Here is a 15,804-nt window from a genome sequence, read left to right as displayed (position 1 = left end):
CCATTGCAGACTTCAGATGCCCTTCCAAAAACAACACTCTCCAGAATACACTGACTTGTGACCCATGAAATCCATCTAGTTGGTAATAGTGAACAGTTCTGTACCAGCATCTTGTTAAGTATGCTTATTAAGAGGAATTTCTCACTGAATTGGCATTTGGAAAAGAGTGATATCTTGAAACCAGACAGAATTTTATGAATTATGAATTATTTATGTGGGCATACCAGCTTGCCAAAGCCGGATCCTGTCAGATCTCAGAAGCTAAGCAAGGCCTGGCCTGGTTAGTACTTGGATGGGAGACCACTGGGAACACCAAGTGCCACAGGGAGGCACCAGTCACAAAAACTGTTGTTGTGTCTTTAGGCAAGGCACTTCACCCACATGAAAGTGGTGTGAGCGAGACTGATCGTGGTCGGAGGGGTCGATGGAGGCAAATTGACAGTCTCGCTTCCCTCAATCTGTTCCAAGGGCAGCTGTGGCTACAATAGCAGTTTACCACCACCGGGTGTGGAGGGAATCAATAATGCTCTGTAAAGCATCTTTGAGTGTCCAGAAAAGCGCTGTATAAAACTGATGCGTTATTATTATTATTAATTACCTTGAAACAAGACAAATAACCTTGATGGAACTCAAAGTTTTCACCTCTGTAAGAAAATGATTGATACCACCAGATCTAACCCAGGTTCATAAGACTATAAGAGGATGAACCAGAAGTAAGCTCAAAACTAAGCAGCAATGAAGATTTGGTGAGTTTTCTGATTAATATTGTGATTAGATTTGCAGGTGTATTACCATGAGAAAAGATTAGGTATGTAACTTATTACTACCTTCTACCATCTGCTTGCTTTCATGGAGATATTTTTGCTTTACCTGGAATGATCTGTATCAAGCATCAAACGGAACAAATTCAGTACAACTTTAGTATTTTCAGTACAGTACAGTACAACTTGAGTATTTTTTATTCAGCTCATTTAAACTCAAGTAGATGTTTAGTATTTGCTGAGTACAAACCCATTACGTACACTTCTTATTCCTCTAATTGTCTAAAACTGTGGATATATAAATGTTCGTGTGAATTGAAGGTCACAGCACTGAGGAGAGGGCAGAAGATGGGGGTGTAGAGAAAGCGAAAGAGAGATAGAGAGAGAAAAAGAGAGAGAAGGTTCACCATAATAATAATAAATGACGTTCGTAATGTCAAAGATCTCCAGTGGAAAACAAAGCTCTAACTGCCCACACACTCTCCCTCTCCCTGAAACCAGAATCACCTTGTTGGAGATGCTCATTTCGTGTTTGATAATCTACAAAAACATATTTAAATAAGGCATTTTTAATTGTTTTAATTTACGTAGCTGCTAAAGTTTGCCTATATACGCAAATGCAAAGTTTGAACACATAAGCGATGCTAAAATTGCAAATAGGACTCTTGAAAACACTTGGCTGTAATTGCGTTCAACCTATTATGTAACCACACCATAAGCCAACTACAGACATTAACAGCGGGAAAAAAAACACTATAAATATTTCTATAAGAAAATGATGTGAAAATAGGTGTCAACTTGAAAACACACATTAATTAATTCATTCACTAACTAAAATATACTGAACAAAATAGACTAAGCCAAATGATCAACAGGTAGCAACTAGAAAAAAACTATAAATATTCTCATGTGTGGGTCTAGAATGATGTAAAATTAGACTGTTGCTATAGCGATTAACAACTTAAAACTAAATATAGTGTTTTTTCAATGGGAAAAAGTCCTCAAAATGTTGCTTATAACAGGAAGCTAAAATTCTTGAATAAGCAAATGATGAGAAAGGAATAAGGTGTCAATGTTAAAACACAAATTACAAGCTCATAATTCATTCACTTTTCAAACTAAAATATATTAAATCAAATAGGCTTAGTTAAATGATCAACAGGTATCTATTATAAGGGTTTCAACTTACAGAGTCACCAAGGTCCGCGCTGTCCGTGTGCATATTGTGATTGCCTGTTTCGGTGAGTAGTTGCAGCTCAATAAATTTCATGTTATCTGACCGCCCACTTCTTCATAGCACTTGGCTGGCTGATCCTCGCTTGTGTCAGAGGAAAAATCTGGCTGCCGGGCGAGCTACATCGGCTATTTGAAGCCAGGAGAGCTGCACCACGTGACCACACAAGCAGATGACAATAGGGCTGGAAGATTTTAGGGATTTTCTGATTGTAGTTTGAATTCAATTTGATTTGAGATTGATGCGCTAAAGGCACACTGTGTCACTTCTTGGAAGAAGGGGGTGCTTGCCTTTGTGGGGATGCTCTTATTTTTGCCCAGAATGTTCCACTATATGGCATTAAAGGTGCACTGCGTAACTTTACTCGGAGTGTCCACCACCTGCTTGTATAGAGATGTTATTGCCGACCTCACAGTAAGAATGTTTTCAAGATCAATCCATTTTCGGCCGCTTATCTGGGGCCGGGTCACGGGGGCAGCAGTCTAAGCAGGGACTCCCAGACTTCTTTTACCCCAGACACCTCCTCCAACTCCTCTGGGGGGACCCCGAGGCGTTCCCAGGCCAGACAAGAGCCATAGTCCCTCCAGAGTGTACTGGGTCTTCCCCAGGGCCTCCTTGTGGTGGGACATGCCTGGAACACCTCACGTGGAAGGCATCCAGGAGGCATCCAGAACAGATGCCCGAGCCACCTCAACTGGCTCCTTTCAATGTGGAGGAGCGGCTCTACTCCGAGCTCCTCCCGTGTGACTGAGCTCCTCACCCTATCTCTAAGGGAGCGCCCAGCCCCCCATGGAGGAAACTCATTTCGACTGCAATCTCGTCCTTTCGGTCATTAACCAGAGCTCATGACCATAGGTTTTCAAGATGTTTTCAAGATGCTTTTTTTTTTTTAAATTAAAAGAGAGCGTAATGAAATAAATGCGAGATACATCTTTAATGCTACACTGTGGAACATTGTAGGCAAAGCAATAACATCTGTATGGAGACAAGCAAGTGACAGATCAGAAAAGTTGCATGTGTCCATCCTGTATTGAGTTACAGGGGTTTTATTGCACACATTTGACCTGTAACCTCTATAGCGTCTAGTGGAGTCACTTGCTTGTCTCCTTGGAGTTGAATGAATTTAATGCCATACTGTGGAACACTCAAGGCAAAACAATAACATTTCCATGGAGACAAGCACCAAAAAAGCTTCATAGTGCTTTAAAGTCATACCTGTACCAACCCTGTAAATTTTAGTCTCATAGTCAGAGTGTTATATTACATCCTGATAGTTTGTGGTACAAGCAGCTCTTTGTTTAAAATGGGACTAAATGAAAATGCCTATATATTTCAACCAAAACATTACTAGATGAGGGCGTGTTATGTCAAAGTTACATCAGGCAAAACACTCCATATTGTGCATTCAAATGTATTAATGGATGTAAACAAGGTGTAAGAGGCTGCCGGGGGTAATCCCAGACTGTCGTCGTGAGAGTGAGAATAGTGAGTGGACCTAACTGTTCAAATCTAACCATGTTTCCCAGTCAATAATAATAATACATAACATTTGTATAGTGCTTTTCTAGAAACCCAAATATGCTTTACACAAAGACACAAAGTGTCTTTGTGTATATCTGTCATATAATTTGTCATATAATATCTGTTTTCATATGGACTTGATTTTAGTTTAGCACATCTTAACTTGATCAAAATGAGTTTAGAATATTATATATAATAGATTTCAGGTTCCCTTTAGACCTGCCTTTCTGTTCTCCTTCTAAAATTTTGCTTTGTAACATAATTAATGAAGTTATACAACAATTATTTAAGACTCAGATGTATTAATTACTTAAATAATTTCTTTATCAGCAATTTGCCAACAAGAAACAACACATCCCCTCATATAAATCTCCTATCACAACAGTATTTTTCAATGAATCAGCAAAGCTAATCAAGTTACAGTTATGCAAATGTATGTTATTGCTGCTGTTGCTGTTGGTCTGATTTTGGGAGGTCAGATGACAAAGTAGATAGTTTCAGAGTTTCTGAGACCATAGGGATTGGAGCTTTTGCACTGTACCTGGTTGTGCTGGTTGTCCTTGTGTCTCTGGGCCTCTCTGCTCCGTCGGCTGCTCCACTCCTGCAGCGCCTCCTGGGCTTGGGGTGTCATGAACCCCCCCAAAGGCTTCTCCTGGTCCCAGTTCTGAATCAGACACAGGCTGGCGTACACACTGGTCAGGTAATACCCCCCTGGAATAAAAACAAAATGTACCAATGCTATTCTCGGTTTCTTAAAGGCCCTGAACCAGATTTAATTCCCATGTATTCTCTCAAAATCTCTCTTGCCCCTGTGCAGTTATATTGTAGTTCTTGTGGTCAAAAAAGTTTGCTGCGTGCCGTCTGCATTCAACAAGAAACCATTATATTGTTTGTTAATGAGGAAGAGTTGTTATTAGCTTTACCATGACAGCAAAACTGCACTCAGTCTCAGAATGTTGTTAATAGCGCTTATAAACTCATCATGGCAAATAATTAGGATGGTAAGGTAAATGAGGAATAACTTTGGACCATTGCAAACTAAGCAGGCCAGTCAGTAATCGTGGACAGGAATAGAAGCAGTAATAGTAGATCTACAAAATCTACAGCAAAACAAAAGCAGAAATATAACTACAGGGGGCTAAGAAATCCATATCTTGCACAAGTGTTTGGTGATCATGGTACCTTCTCCTCCAAGCCACGAGGGCTCCAGTAGCTCCATCATGAACTCCACATCGATGAGGAGCTGAGGCCGGTTACACTCCACGATCACATACGACAGAGATGGCAGGAAGTCGTCCCAGCTCACTTCCTGTCCTGAGAGGGAGCAAAACAAAGTGTGACTTTAATGGGCCTAATACTTAATGAACAACCTTAACGCTGAACCCTAGCCTTTTAAAGAGTCATTAAACACCCTCCTGGAGCTTTACTGCACCCTTAAGCAAAATCTGAAAAATCCTCCAGAGTGGATAGTGCCTGGCAGGTTGAGGGGAGCAGGTATGGGGCAAGCTCTGGAGTGATGATTGACAGCCGACGGACAGCCACAACAATCTAACATGGTACGGATCGATGCGCTCCAGACTTTAAAACAGAGTGGACATTTGTGCTCGGGTCACGCCGTTTCCCTTTTCTCCCGACACAGCAGGACATCGCAGTGACCGGTGGTGCCAGGTAGAGGCGGGGCTGAGAGCAGCTTCTCACGTCCTGCCTGTAGACACGAGTGGTTGCCCTCATTACGTAATAACCTGCATCTGACTCATTGGCAGCCGTTAGTCCAACCCGAAATTTGAAATGTCCTGGCCCTAGTTGATCCGAAAGAGGCCGTTACAGACATGGCTTTGACCCAAAAGTCAACAAATATACACTAAAATGCCACAATAAGGCCAGGGATAGGTGTACACATCTATTTTAGACCAATTTACACAGGTAATCAGCAGAAGTGATTTTGGTGTTTAGTGTCTCTTTAATAAGTAGTTACTGAGTGATATAAAAAATCTGAACCAATAGCAAGTAATCCATCCATAAAAAACACTATGACACCAATTTTAACACCACAATGATAAACTAAAAACACACTTTTTTATACAACAAAAAGAAATTATTATTCTTTTTTTCTCTTTTATAAGAAATGTCCCTGGTGTCCTTATTTTGGGAGCGTGCCTATGTTCCTTCAGTTTCAAGGACTTTTTTTTTTCTTTCCAAAATTAGGCCCTATGTTCCCACATTTCTTTTATTATCAATTTGCATCAGATTTTATATCCATTTCTCCTAATTTGGTGGTCAGTTTACAGATGTAATGCAGAGGTCATGGTGCAAAGGATCCTAGGTTGAAATGACTCTGAATCATTCCTTTAAATGCAGTATAAAAATAGGAATGACTTGACTTAGAGATTAATTTTGAGAAAAATCTTAGAAATAAGAAAAATCTTAGAAATAAGGGAACATAGGGCTGACCCCCCTATTTTTTTTTTTAAACAAAACAAAATGTAATTTTCAACACAAAATAATTGATACTTTGCAGCTGATGCCATTGTCATTCCCTGAGGATGTGAGCTTTATTTTACCAGCATGGGACCAGAGAGAGCTGACTTAGTTGGAGCTACAACAGGTGAGCTGATTTGTGCTGTTAAACACGTCTCACACATAAAATTACAGTCCCAAGCTAGCTAGCATTAGCCAACAGTTTTTCAATTAGTCACTCTCACCTTTTTGTTGAAAATCAAACAGCTAAACTGAACCATGAACGCTCGTATCGATCCAGGCTCCTGAAAATGTGCTGTTTTAATCCATTTTGTACTTGTTTCTTGAGTTTTCAGACCATCTGAAAATGTATCTGTTCTTTGTGAATGTGTGCATTGTGTCTTCATGGTAACTACAAACCCACAACAACACAACATTTCCAAAACTCTCATTGAAATTACACAATTTCAAGACTTTTTCAGGCCTGGAAAATGACATTTTCAATTTTCATGACTTTTCCAGGATTTCCATGACCATGGGAACCCTGGATATACGTCAAGACTATTCTAAATCTATTCAGGAAAGGTCAAAATGTGTCCTTATTCTGAACTTGTATTAGTTTCCCAATTAGAATCTGGGATTAGATTTTTTTGACAACCTTACTGCACTAATAGGTGTCCTAACAGACTTTTAAATATACTACTACTGGATAATTTTTATATTTTTACAGAAGTTACAATAATTATGTGCTATAAAAAAAACACTTTTGCGTGATCTTGAAGTTTATTTTTGGTTTTCAAGCCAATTATCTAAAGTAAGAATAAGTTCCTCATTTTGTGTTGCCAGATATCACAACTTAAAAAATTATAAAACACAACATTTTCGATTGCACAGTGTTAGATGAGAGCCTCACCATGTGGTACCCCCATGGCCTTGTGCACACTTTTGCAGATCTGCAGAAGTAGCAGCACTTTGTCTATGGGCGAGTGTGTTCGGTGCATCACAGTCAGCTTCTGTTTGACCCTCTCCACCTCTCTGCTGTCCGGGACCCCAGTGCGGACCCCCAGCTTGGCCATGGCCCCATCCCCCTTCAGACGCACCATGTTCTGGGACAGGCGCTGGCTGGACCCGTCCTGGTCATGGAGGGTCAGCAGGGTCTTTTTGATGTGAGAGCGAAGAGGTCGGAGCACACAGGAAAACATGGCACGCTCCAGGGCAAGGTCTGAAGGGCAAGGAGGGTGGAAGTTAGAGACAATCATTATATAAAAACAATAACTTTAATATCTCAGTAGTTTCGTGATGTCTAAGGATTTCTTAAATGGGAAAAGATTAATATTGCAACTAAGGGCAATGAAGAAAAATTTTAACAGAATACTGCAAATCATTAAAAACTCTGCCTTTAGACTGACAGACTGACACCCCCACACTTTCTTCTCTCCTCTATCTCTTCCTCTCTCTTTACCTTTTTGATTTATTTTTCCTCATTTATAAAATTTTTGATAATATCTGGATTTGACACTTCTTATTAAGATGGTGCTTTATTTTTTTAAGAAGAAAATTAAAAAAAAATAAAAGGAAAAATATGATTATACTGTGATTCCTTAATACAAAATGCCTTTACAAGCATAACTGAACCTAGGATCTTTTTTTTAATCTTATTATCTACTTTATGGCCAGCTAAGAGTTGTCCAAGATGTGTTATATTGGAGTTAATAAAATAGCCCATTAAAAAGCACCTTTATTTGAATAGAACAGGTATAAAAGCAAAGACAGTCTCATTGCAATGCTTATAACACCGTGAACTGCAATATTTTTGCAAAATACTGTATCAGAAATGGTAAATGGTCAAACAGTCACATTTTTATACAGAGCTTTTCCTTCTTCAAGGCACCCAAAGAGGTTTATAACAAGGAATCAGTCCCCCATTCACATACGTATTCTTACAAAAGTGTATACAGACACTAGTGAGATGGGTTAAGTGTCTTGCCAAGGACACAACAACAGCATTCATCTGTTTGAGCTGGAATTGCACTGCCAAACTGTGGATCGAACTGTGGACCTGACCACCCTACCAATGATGTTTATGCCGAAAGCAGGATTCAATGAAGAGTGGGCTATACTTCTTGAAAAAATGTAAACAGTAACAAATCTAGACATTCAGAAACCACAGACATCATCAATAAGATAGTTAAAATGGACAAACAATTATACAAAATAGTTCAAAGTAGTTAGAATTAAAATGTATATAAAGACAGCAGTTAATATAGCACATTTTTGGTCTACATAAATGCCAGTGGGTGGAGGTTAGGGCTGGGTATCTCTAAGAAGTTGTCGATAAGATACATGCCTCAGTACATATGCCACAATACGTTACATACCTCGATACAGTCCACTTTCTAATTGATACGATATATTTCAAATCGATTCGATACGGTTCAATTAAAAATGTGGCTAAATCATGACTGTGATACTAAAAGTCTTTGTGAAACCACTTCTGTGCAAAGTTAATATGAAACACTCCCATTTTAATCCTCAAAACAGTGAAAATATCAAATGAATGTAGTTTCGTTCCTCTAAATGAGCAACAAAACTGTAGCACTGTAACACATAAATATGTCAAATATACCAAAAAAAATACTCTTAGCAATATATCGATACAGCAGCCCACGATATCGATACTGTATCATCACATTAAACGATACAATATATCTGTATTTTTACATACCCCTAATGGAGGAGTATTCCAGCTATCAATCATGTTCTGAACATCAGGGGATTCTTGTATTAGTTTATCATTTCATATTCAGTCTTCTCTCAAATGTTAACACTCCCTGGGATGTTTACAATGTGCAATGACTACTTTTTAAACATAAATTGCCAATTTAACCAAAACATTTTTCCCCAAAAGAGAGCAGCCCTTCCCCAATGATGTAGTCAGTCATATATATATGTTGTTTGAATGGGATACGTTTCCTGCTGGTACTGCTGATAATAACATGCACTATTTGCACTAAATCGATATGTCATCTGTTCGTGTGGTTCGTGTGGTGTTGCCTCACTGTATTTGTTATTACGTACAGTATATGCTAAACTTCAGCATGTGGGACTGATTAATCAGTGCCTTGAAAATGGCACTAGAGCGGTGAGGGGGATAAAATATGTAAAAAGTGTAGGACAGTGAAGTGTTTAAGATGTGTGCATATAAACAAAACAACAGCACATTCACGTATTTGAGTCATCTATTTTGTACTGTATGTTAGGGCTATAAGATTAAGGCTACAAAGGCTACAATTTTAAATTTTTTGTAAAATGTGGTGACCTGAGACATGTGTACATTTGTCTTGAAAGATGCAAATGGTTGTGTTATTTTGTGGTTTGACCGATTTGGTCTCTCTTGAAAAAGGGATTCTGAATGTTAAGGAGACCTCCTGGTTCAAAAAAGGTACAATAAAATAAATTCTGCAATTGATTTTGGCAATTTCTTTACCCACCCCACCTGTTTCTTTTTTCTTTTCTTTTTTTTTTTGTGCATTTAGAATAGTTTTTGTCATAATTTATCTTTAGGGTTATTGTGTCACTGGTAGGAATTTGTTTCAATATGATCATTTATAATCCATGTAGCCTATCATTCGGTCATTTGTTTTTCAATATAAAACCAAAAACAAGAAAACAAAAAATTTACAGTTTTCTTCATTATTTGTTTCCAAAACCAAAATTAAAAAAACAGATAATGATTCGTTTTTTCAGTTTTTGATTTTAGATTTAAATGGATAACGGCCATTTCCCGTTTACGTGACTTAAACTGCAATGCCGGACTTTTGCGATGCATACAGACTGAACCAGGACTAAAACAGGACTAAACCCAGTCTCAGTCCCGGTCTCAATCATGGTCTGGTCCTGGTCTGGTCCCGGTCGCAGTCTCGGTCCAAGTCCTGGTCCCAATCCCGGTCTGGTCCCGGATCCGTTATCTGTTTTTCTATTATTCATTTAAGCACAAAATCGAAAAGTGAAAAAACGAATCGTTATCTGTTTTTTCATTTTGGTTTTGGACACAAATAATGAAGAAAATAGTTGTTTTATCATTTTCTTATTTTTGGCTTTATATTGAAAAACGAATGAATGAATGATACACGGATTATTTATGGTCTATATTTTCTTCAGCAGTATATTGCACTTCAAATTTATTTGTTATAGTGACAGGCCAAACAATATGTTTTTATATATATTTTTTTCCCACCCCAAATATTTCTTTACGCGTTTGCCTGGACTTGTATTAAATTTAACCAAAATCTCTATTTGAATGTTTTTCTTGACAATTAACAAAATACCTTATTAACCCTGTAGTAAATATCTGTCTAAACATCTTCTGAAATGTGATTCTTGTGAGTATTAGTTTGTCTGCTCATTTTTAAAATCTTTGTCAGTTCTTCTAAAACATAAATCACAACTGATAGTTCGGCCCTACTATGGTACCTATTTAGTATCATGCACACGCGCTCCTCTGTTTAAACCATCAGTGGGCTGTCTGCCTTTGGTGCCTAACAAGTGCTCAATGTTTTCAGTTCATCCTCCCATCCAATCATCTCTCTATCTATCGCTCTATCTCTCCATCCTCTTCCTCCTTCACTCCCTCAATAACACAGGGCCCTCTGCGACACCATCTCCGCTCACGACTTTCCCCTTAACTCACTTACTGCGTGAAATTACAGTAACCAGGCAGACATTTGAAGCATAAGTGTATCTGATTACATTTTCAAAGTAGCTTGCACTATTTTCATCGCGCTCTCCTCCCTCTCTCCCTCCCACTTGGCCGTGAATCGTGCCGCGGTTGGAGTGAGCGTAGGACTGCGATATCTTTTTATGATAAACGAGGGGGAGAGGAATAAATGCAAATGCCTCAACCACCGACGCAAAACTGAGATAGATCTGAATCAGGGAGGACAGGAGGCGAGGAACTAGGAAGAGAAGAGAGAAGGACGCAAAAGCAAGGGAGGAAATAAGAGTGGAATGCCGCGGGATCAAAGCACGGCACTGTACCTGCTCAGTTATGTTTACAAAGTCATCCATTTTAGTTTTAGGGCTGTGCAAAGGATCACAGCGGAATTGAGATCCAGATGTAGTCACATGTAATCGTCAATGATCAGCATGAGAGTTTTTAATGGAGAGGTCAACAGTGAATCCTTTCAGTCAGTAAAAGCATGTGGTTTGGGGAGTTCAGAGTTTTTAATTTTAATTGAGTGAGGAAAATTCGGGTTTTTGCCATATCGCCCAACTCTATATTTATTATTTTCTCATGTAAGTCCTCTTAGAGTGTCCAAAAAGTGCATAATACTTACATTTTGGAAGAAATAACTAGATTTATGTTGGGTTGTTTTATGAATTTGAGCCAAGAATTCCTATTGTTATAGCTTTAAAATAAAAAATGCTCTTTGTTTTTATGTGAGCTTAGGATGAAAACGAAGATTTCTTAGTTCGTGTATTCTTCTCAGTCATTAATTATTAAATATTAGGGATGTAACAATAACCAAAATATTGCGTTATTGTATTGTCAAAGTTCTCACAATAACATCATGGACCATCACAATATATCGGAAGTCTCTTTGTTTAAATTAAGAGTTATTGTGCAGGAATAGCTAAAAAAAAGAACTACATAGACCATGATCCTTTGCTCCATTTCAGTGCATACTACAAGAAGAAATAACAGTTCTAAGCACTTTTAAGTCTTAGTTCTTTGGATTAAGTCTTGTTAAGGCAGTTTAAGAGGAAAAAGTACCATATTAACAGTTTTGTTTGCCTCCGCAAAATATTTCAGTAAATATGAGATGTATATCGTAAAAATATTGTACCGAGAGATTTGGATTTTATTATTACATCCCTAATCGTGAGCCTCCCCACCATATCGTGAGCTTTCCCACAATATCGCAACAAATATCCTACCGTGAGGTTCATACCGTGAAGATACCCTATCGTGAGATATCGTGGATATCATTACACCCCTATTAGATATACTCAATACTTAAATAAAAGGTGTACAAAAATGATAATATTGCTACTAGGGATGTAACGATATCCAAATCTCACAATACAATATTTTCACGATATACATCTCATGGTACTATATTTATTGCAGTATTTGTGGAAGTTAACAAAACTGTGATTGAGAAATATGCTACTTACTTCTTCAAAAAAACATTAATACTGTTAATAATGGTGCTGTTGTAATATGAAGAATTAAGATTTAAGTGTTATTAATGTTAAGTCTCCATTGACAATACCAAAGGATCATGGTCTATGTAGTTCCCTCTGTTTTTTTAGCTATTGCTGCACCCTAACAATGAATTTAAGTAAAGAGACTTGTAGTTCGATATATTGTGACCGTCCACGATATTATTTAGACATTTGACGATACAATATCACAATATTTTGGTTATTGTTACATCCCTAATTGCTGCTATTACAGGGAATCTAAAGTGAATTTGCTCGGTCTCTACCACTAAAAAGAAAAGGAAACATAGAATCACAGTAACTGAACATTGCACAGCCTCTCTCCTTTTCTTTCAGTCCTGAAGCATCATCTGAACTATCCACCACATTCACACACAAACACACACACACACACAACCACGCACACTCACACACACACACACACATTATGAACCATCCAACACATTCACACACACCTGCAGAAAAACAACATCCAAGCTGAGCCCACGCACACACATCTAACCGCTGAGTCTCACATGGAGCTGGCTGCGCTGCACTGGAGGGCTTCCCTAATGCTGTTTTCTAAATGCAACGATGGAGCCGCACCCCCCACGCAAAACTACTTTGTGTTGACAGTGCCTTTCAGTGCGGCCCACCATTTACTCAAGCTGTCTGTCTCCTCTGGCACCACCGCTACTCAATCACGGCTGCACAATACTCCAGCTTTGGTCTGGATTTTGGTTAGTTTCAGAAATAACAAATATTTTTATGATATATTTAAAGGTGCATTGAGCAAATTTTCTGGTGGAGGGTCCGTCAAATGTTTTTTCTCCGTGGAGATGTTATTGCTTTGTCTGGAATGTTTCTATCTTCATGGAGACCAAATCAGACCAAGTTACAGGTCAGATCTGTGGAGAGGCGACCCCGCTCACAGTCAGAATGCCTGTTTTCTAGGTATTTTTGAGCTATAACACCACCTGTAATTTAATAAATGCAAAGTAAATCTGTTTAATGTCATACTGTGGAACATTTCAGGCAGAGCAATGAGATATCCATAGAAACCAGCAGGTGATGGACCCCCAACCAAAAAGTTACACAATGCAGCTTTTAAGTATTTAGTCTACATGTGTTAATTTGACTTAATGGACTCAGCGTTTGGGCAGAGGTACTGAAGAGGTACTGATGAGCTTAGCCCTGTATTAGCACAAATAGGTAAAGGGAATTGTGTTGTGCATTTGTGGACATGAAAGATGTCTGTGATTTCTACTCTGTTGTTGTGATGTTCACCTAATCAGTTTGTGTGTATTTTATACATCTGAATGTTCCATCTATTGCTGGCTGCTTTCAGTGAGAACCTAGCCAGGTTGGCACTACCTAGTGCCTCCACTTAATTTCATTTCTCTCCGGCGACTAAGTCAGGAATCAGAATACACTAGACGAATTGCAAGAACCCCAGAAGTTGTTGACTGTGCACCGGCCAATCAGCGAAGAGCTGTGAAGCCATGACTGGGTCCCTTTTGTGGTAAAGCACAACAGTAAACAAAGCGGTCGAGATGGATGTAGACGAAGCCATAGATTCTGTGTTGGCAACAATTCCTGAGGTCGAGGATTTAAAGCTGGAGCAAAGAGAATGTTTGGTGAATTTTATCAAGGGGAAAGACGTTATTGCCCTTCTTCCTACGGAATTTGGCGCATTACATACGTCACGACCAAACAGCCCAAGTACCCGCCTACCGTCGAGTGAAAGAATCCTAATGCTGCAAGGTCAGACAGTTTCCACAAAGTGAAACCGGCTGATGAATCAGGCTAGTGAGAACTATCACAGACTCACAATGTGTATCAAATCAGAGTACTACTTATATCAATATGGTTTCTGTGCAAAGAATACATTGGCTTGTAAGCAATTGTTTGTCTATTGACTAAACATTGTATTAAAAATATTAAAATATATAATATAACTTAAAATGAAACAAAATCTATCCAAAAGAGATGGCAGATATCTTCCCTTTAAGTGCCAAAGGATTCTACTAAACCACTAATCAACTACAATTGTCTGTCTGAGTCTCTCCTGGTTGAATATTTAGTGTTTAGTGTATTGCTCTTAGATTTTGCCAGTCTAGTAGGTTTATGGCGCAAAAGTACTTACAAAAGTACAAAATCAGTACCCAAATTACCTGTTTCATTCTCGGGGACCAGTGTCTCTATGGGGGGCTCCAACTCTCCACTGTCCAGCAGGCAGCACTTGGCCTGGGACAAAAACATCCTGACGCCCTGAAGGAGCTGCACTGACGTCACACGAGGAGCAGACAAAGATGACACCAGAGCCTTCAGCGCCTCCCTTTGAGTCAGCAGAAAGTCCTGAACCATGCCCCCAAATGTAGATCGCCTGTCTCGGGACAGCTCCTCCACGAGCCGGGTCAAACGCTTGTCTGGAGCAAAGAAACACACAAACGCCTCGCTCATTCTATGAATCCCGCCACGGCCCCTGGAGCGGACCAGAGGGGGGCGCTGTGAGCTCTGTGGCTGTGTTTCGGACATGCTTTCAGAGTCTGAGTCGGAGTCCATGCTGCTGAAGGAGCTGCTGCTGTCCAGTTCGGCCAGAGAGGGAGCGGGGCGTCTCTCCAAGGCCAGAGCCGACACCTCAGTGCTGGACTGTCCCACTGGAGCAGGAGGAGGGGGCGCAGGGGGCTCCTCTGCTTTACCTGCCTGGGATAAAGAGGGAAAATGAAGACAGCTGATGATGTTTTAGATAAACTGTGAAGTGGAAGTGGCTATGTTTGTAGTGTATACACTGACACTGTATGTAATTGTATGCCATTTATTCAGTCTTGTGCATTGCACAACACTCACCTGAGATTCCCAAATTGTCAAAAAATAACAGTACGGACAAAACTTCAAATATAGAAAAAAGACACGCACACTGAAACACTTCTGAAACCTGTGTGCTGAGTCCTGAGCTTGAGTCGAAGTTCAAACATCTATCATTATTTCATGATCAACGATCGAAGCTTGGCAAACACACATACTTGTGTGGTGTGTACAGCCATCATATCATCCTCTTCTGCAGAGCCAGGGGACACAGCGGGGGTCCTCCTTAGTACTCCTGCCCCAGCGTGAAGCCTCCTCTGTGGGTTGGGCTTCTGTGTTCGCCCTGCTCCGTCCTGGTCCTGGGACAGTGGTGGAGAGAAGGAGCCTCCCTCCAGAGACAGGTTCATGGACGACTCAGAGAGCCTCAGTCTCATGCTGCGTTTGAACCTGTGCCGTTTGTTGGAGGCGCTGTGGTTTGCGAGCTGCTGCTGTTGCTGCTGCTGCTAACGAAATGAAAACAGCTCAAATAAATATTCTTTAACTTTAACTTTAATTTTAACTTTAAAATATTAAATTTAAAATATCAAATTGTGGTGGAAACTAAACTGTACTAAAAAAAACTAGTTACAAGACTATAAAAGTTAAAACCATACTTTCTTAATGGTGACAGATAAGTTTTATGCCATACTGTGGAATATTCCAGCAAAGAAACAACAGCTCCATGGAAAAAAGCAGATGGAGACCCTACCCCAGGCCAAATAAGGGTCAAGTTTGTGAAAATGCAATCCCACTCACAGTAAAGACGCATGTTTTTCAGTG

At 39.6% G+C, this 15,804-nt stretch overlaps 1 protein-coding gene across 1 annotated transcript in view; it reads right to left on the bottom strand.

Moving 5' to 3' along the window:
• rin1b (Ras and Rab interactor 1b) overlaps positions 1-15,804 on the bottom strand; it is a 64,684-nt gene that overhangs the window by 1,239 nt on the left and 47,641 nt on the right. Inside the window, exons 8-12 of the mRNA XM_055156821.1 lie at positions 15,198-15,479; positions 14,352-14,883; positions 6,887-7,195; positions 4,699-4,830; positions 4,058-4,227 (exon numbers count right to left, since the gene is read on the bottom strand). Of these exons, the coding sequence (XP_055012796.1) occupies positions 4,058-4,227; positions 4,699-4,830; positions 6,887-7,195; positions 14,352-14,883; positions 15,198-15,479 (1,425 nt within the window). The remainder of the gene's footprint in view (positions 1-4,057; positions 4,228-4,698; positions 4,831-6,886; positions 7,196-14,351; positions 14,884-15,197; positions 15,480-15,804) is intronic.

The sequence above is a fragment of the Boleophthalmus pectinirostris genome, unplaced genomic scaffold, assembly GCF_026225935.1.
Source record: "Boleophthalmus pectinirostris isolate CB_2022bp ecotype Guang Dong unplaced genomic scaffold, ASM2622593v1 HiC_scaffold_20, whole genome shotgun sequence".
Classification (NCBI taxonomy): Eukaryota; Metazoa; Chordata; class Actinopteri; order Gobiiformes; family Gobiidae; genus Boleophthalmus; species Boleophthalmus pectinirostris.
Note: the sequence above shows the minus strand (reverse complement) of the source record. Positions and strands in the feature narration are given on the sequence as shown.